Here is a 5,038-nt window from a genome sequence, read left to right on the forward strand (position 1 = left end):
TGGTTGCAATCTGCACCTACACCACTAGATGCCACTAAATAGTGTGATGTGGACTAGTAATGGAGAATGCTAGTTCACATCCTGGGCATTGCCGAGGTGCCCTTGAGCAAGGCACCGGCCCCTAACACTGCTCGTTGGGCGCCGTGCATGTGGCAGCCCCTTCACTCATCTCCTCTATACACTGTGTGTGTGTGTGTGCATGTGTGTGTAATGTGAGTGAAAAAGAGAATTTCCCCATTGTGGGATTAGAAGGGATTTAAAAAAATAAATAAAAATAAATAAATAAATCTTACACATTGGACCTTTAATGGAAATATGAAGACCATTGGTTATTATAAAATAATGAAGTTATGATAAAAAAAAAAAATTGACCTTATTAGCAACCACGGGTGCTGCAGCTATAGTATCGTCAATTATTGCAATCCAGTGGATTGCATGAGACAGAAACTCCATAAGAACAATCAGGGTTAGCTTCTCATTTATTGATGGTGTTATATCAGTGTTGGCATCTGGAAATCATTTTCTGGTCAACACTAAAGCCAAGGTAAAGTTAAAACTCTGTGATCCTGCGGAAGGAGTCGACACCAGGCGAGGACGCCCCCCAGTCAGTGTGCTTCTTGTACTCGCCCCGTTCAAGGAGGTACTGGTGTCCCCTGTAGTTGGGAAGGTCGTAGAATATCCAGGCACCATCAGTCACCACACAGGAGTAAGCCTCACGCAGCTTGTAGGTATCATACACTGACGGACAGTCGTCAGAGCACTCCACCATCTGCCCTCCGAAGTCTGGCCTCTCGTACAACCTTAGCTTACAATCACTTCCATAAACCTAAAAACAGAAGACACAAAGTTTTTAAAGCTATTGCAATAGCTCGCTATAGCAAGGCATCACATTCGATACTAGTGCTGATAATAGTTTTGACAGCAAAACCAAAACAAAGAACTTTGGGGAAAATGGGCACAGCTTTTGATAATCTATGCTACAGACACTGGTTGTCCAAAATTTGATGTACTGAGGTTTGATACCATAGCCATGCTTTGAGCTTTTCAGCTTCCTCTTTAACATCTTCATGACAGCTTATTAGCAAAAGCTACAAATTACTGACAGCTATTCTTGCTATTGTCTGCTTCTTTAGTATATATTTGCTTGAAAGTTCTTACAAACCTCAGTCCTTACATTCCTGTATCACTTTTCCTTAACCATCCAGAAACAATGTAGCCTATATCAAACCTAAAATCCTCCATTGTATTTGACATCAATGCCAGGAGACACCTGACTTACGTTCATTAAGATACGGCAGGATTTGACATTGTCATTGAAGGCCATCCACTGCTGGTTGTCGGCGTACTCCCCAGGGCTGAGGACATACTGGAAACCCTTGAAGCAGGGTCTCTCATAGATCACCCACACACCGCTTTCCACCCTGATAGAGTTGCAGCGGCTCAAGTATATGCGCAGGTCAGCATAGACGCTGCTACAGTCGTAGCTGCTGCCCTGGAAATTCTTCTCCTCATAAAATGTGATCTGTGGGAAAGGTAAGAGAGAAAAACTTCAATTACACAATGTAAGAATTTACATTTTAACCTGAATATCTTAAAAATGATTCAATGTCTTTAAAAAGCATTCTGGTTGTAATAGGTTTTATCTTACCTTCCCCATTTGGATGCACTGTAAACCTCATTCTTTGCTGCTGCCCCATGAAAGTATTTATCGATAAAACAAAATGTGCAGAGTGTGGCAAGTCTTTGATACCCAAATAAGGTGGATTTACATATCAGCAAAATGGCTTGGTGCTGTTTGATTTGCCTTTGTTCCAGTCTGATGATGAGTCTGTATCAAACACATGCTGGAACAGTGAAGGCAGAGAGTCACTGTCAGACAATGATGGAAAGAAGTGAAAAGGCAAAGTTATATTAGCTTTGGTATTTTCATGACGGCTGCAAATGATCTGAATGATCATCTAACTGGAATAACATTACAATAATATTCAATATTCTTTTCGTTTTTTTTTTTTTCCATTGCTCCTTATCCTCAATACAACTTGCTGAAATCACTGACTGAGCTTCAGGCAGTTCGTCCTGCTTTAGATAACTGTTAATGTAAACACCTGTAATTTAATGTGTGTTTATAAGGAAAAACTGTAATTTTGACGTAGTGTTTGAAGCACTTAGTTAGAGTTGGCAAAACACATATACATCATGGCTCCTTTCGTTCAGTTTTACAACTTCTACAATCTGGAATCAGTTCTTGCAGCGTTAAATTACTTTTTGTTTTCTTGAATTTATGGTCCAGTTCCTCTGTGGATTTGCCATAACAACCATATTTAATATGATATTTAGGAATTGTTTGATGCAAATGACATATTCATTAAACTCCCCAAATCTGTAGTGTGTTTTGTGTAGAGTGATGTTAGAGCAACTTACTGCCACGTCCTCACTGTTGAGCTAAAGCTCACAATCTTCACAATACAGCATCATCAAGGTCTTAAGTGTTTTCTCACCATGTTTCAGGCTGATCTGGTAATAGGAGGACTACATCACTGTTTAAAATAAGTCATTTTCTTCTGCCACTAGGGGACCCTATAACTGTAATTGACTATTGGCATGTTTGGTGCTCTGGTCCTGATAATAATAGGCTTGTTTAAGATGAACTGGCCTTGGCTTGGCCCAAATCCTCAAAATCAGACGAATAAGATCAAAATCTCTCCATTTCAGCAAAAATAAAAAGCCTTATACGATTTGTTTTCTTTTTTTGCCACCAACATATAGTACAGCATACCGTCCTCACATACAGTAGGGGAGGGTGAGGCAAGGGATGTTCTTTTGGTTGCAATCTGCACCTACACCACTAGATGCCTCTAAATCTTACACATTGGACCTTTAATGAAACAAAATATGAAGACCATTGGTTATTATAAAATAATGAAGTTATGATAAAAAAAAAAAAATTGACCTTATTAGCAACCACGGGTGCTGCAGCTATAGTATTGTCAATTATTGCAATCCAGTGGATTGCATGAGACAGAAACTCCATAAGAACAATCAGGGTTAGCTTCTCATTTATTGATGGTGTTATATCAGTGTTGGCATCTGGAAATCATTTTCTGGTCAACACTAAAGCCAAGGTAAAGTTAAAACTCTGTGATCCTGCGGAAGGAGCCGACACCAGGCGAGGACGCCCCCCAGTCAGCGTGCTGCCTGTACTCGCCCCGCTCAAGGAGGTACTGGTGTCCCCTGTAGTTGGGAAGGTCGTAGAATATCCAGGCACCATCAGTCACCACGCAGGAGTAAGCCTCACGCAGCTTGTAGGTATCATACACTGACGGACAGTCGTCAGAGCACTCCACCATCTGCCCTTCGAAGTCTGGCCTCTCATACAACCTTAGCTTCCACGCACCTCCATAAACCTAAAAACAGAAGACGCAAAGTTTTTAAAGCTATTGCAATAGCTCGCTATAGCAAGGCATCACATTCGATACTAGTGCTGATAATAGTTCTGGCAGCAAAACCAAACAAAGAACTCTGGGGAAAATGGGCACAGCTTTTGATAATCTATGCTACAGACACTGGTTGTCCAAAATTTGATGTACTGAGGTTTGATACTGGAACTATTGCTTGGACTAATGAGATGATTCGTTCGTCCTGGAAAACTTACAGCATTTTCAGGTCATGGAAAGTATGGAACTAGAAGGCATTACATTCATACATTTATTCCGTATCTTCAATTGTAACTAATTGTTTTGCCAACTTTTTTTATCCACATAGCTTATACATTTGATGTTGCCTCAGTTTTCTTAAAATTATTTAAATGTGGCATGAAATCTAAAGCAGATTCTCTGTATTTCAGGATATAGTTATAGTTGTTGTTATAGTTACTCATCGTTTAACCCCACCGTTCACCCTAATATCCTCTTTCCTATGCAGGCTTTGTTGCTCTTGATACTACTTCTCTTCCCTTTCTCCTTTGCTGCCATAACAATTTGTACGGCCACTAGAGGTTGCTGCTGAGCAAAACATGTAAATATGGGTCAAAATAAGATGCTTTCACAATTGTTCAATACAGTTGTTTGTCTGATTAGGATGAGGTGGATAATTCCCTGTGTGTTTGTCACAAGTGACACCTTTGACATTAGCTACTTGGCCGATTGTTAATATACTGTGAGCATCGATTAGTGCAGTGTTAACATTTAGCCATGCTTTGAGCTTTTCAGCTTCCTCTTTAACATCTTTTTGAAAGCTTATTAGCAAAAGCTACAAATTGCTGACAGCTATTCTTGCTATTGTCTGCTTCTTTAGTCTATATTTGCTTGAAAGTGCTTACAAAGCTCAGTCCTTACATTCCTGTATCACATTTCCTTAACTATCCAGAAACAATGTAGCCTATATCAAACCTAAAATCCTCCATTGTATTTGACATAAATGCCAGGAGACACCTGACTGAGGACTCTTACATTCTTTATGGTACGGCAGGATTTGACATTGTCATTGAAGGCCATCCACTGCTGGTTGTCGGCGTACTCCCCAGGGCTGAGGATGTACTGGAAACCCTTGTAGTTAGGTCTCTCATAGATCACCCACACACCGCTTTCCACCCTGATAGAATTGCAGCGGCTGAAGTATATGTGCAGGTCGGTACAGTCGCTGCTACAGTTGTAGCAGCGGCCCTGGAATTTCTTCTCCTCATAAAATGTGATCTGTGGGAAAGGTAAGAGGGAACAACTTCATTTCACAACAACCCGAATATCGTAAAATGAATAAATGTATTTAAAAAACATTCTGGTTGTAATAGGTTTTATCTTACCTTCCCCATTTGGATGCACTGTAAACCTCATTCTTTGCTGCTGCCCCATGAAAGTATTTATTGATAAACAAAATGTGCAGAGTGTGGCAAGTCTTTGATACCCAAATGAGGTGGATTTACATATCAGCAAAATGGCTTGGTGCTGTTTGATTTGCCTTTGTTCCAGTCTGATGATGAGTCTGTATCAAACACATGCTGGAACAGTGAAGGCAGAGAGTCACTGTCAGACAATGATGGAAA

At 40.4% G+C, this 5,038-nt stretch overlaps 2 protein-coding genes across 2 annotated transcripts; both read right to left on the reverse strand.

The window, feature by feature from the left end:
- Nucleotides 1–550: 550 nt before the first annotated feature.
- On the reverse strand, nt 551–1,657 carry LOC140992045 (gamma-crystallin M2-like). Its single transcript, XM_073462267.1, has 3 exons — nt 1,649–1,657; nt 1,280–1,522; nt 551–826 (listed from the first exon to the last, which is right to left on the reverse strand). Exons 1-3 carry the CDS (start codon nt 1,655–1,657, stop codon nt 551–553), a joined length of 528 nt encoding a protein of 175 aa, XP_073318368.1.
- A 1,471-nt stretch (nt 1,658–3,128) lies between these two features.
- LOC140992159 (gamma-crystallin M2-like) lies at nt 3,129–4,807 on the reverse strand. Its single transcript, XM_073462429.1, has 3 exons — nt 4,799–4,807; nt 4,449–4,691; nt 3,129–3,404 (listed from the first exon to the last, which is right to left on the reverse strand). Exons 1-3 carry the CDS (start codon nt 4,805–4,807, stop codon nt 3,129–3,131), a joined length of 528 nt encoding a protein of 175 aa, XP_073318530.1.
- Nucleotides 4,808–5,038: the final 231 nt, after the last annotated feature.

This window comes from Pagrus major, chromosome 24 (genome assembly GCF_040436345.1).
Source record: "Pagrus major chromosome 24, Pma_NU_1.0".
NCBI classification, from domain to species: domain Eukaryota; kingdom Metazoa; phylum Chordata; class Actinopteri; order Spariformes; family Sparidae; genus Pagrus; species Pagrus major.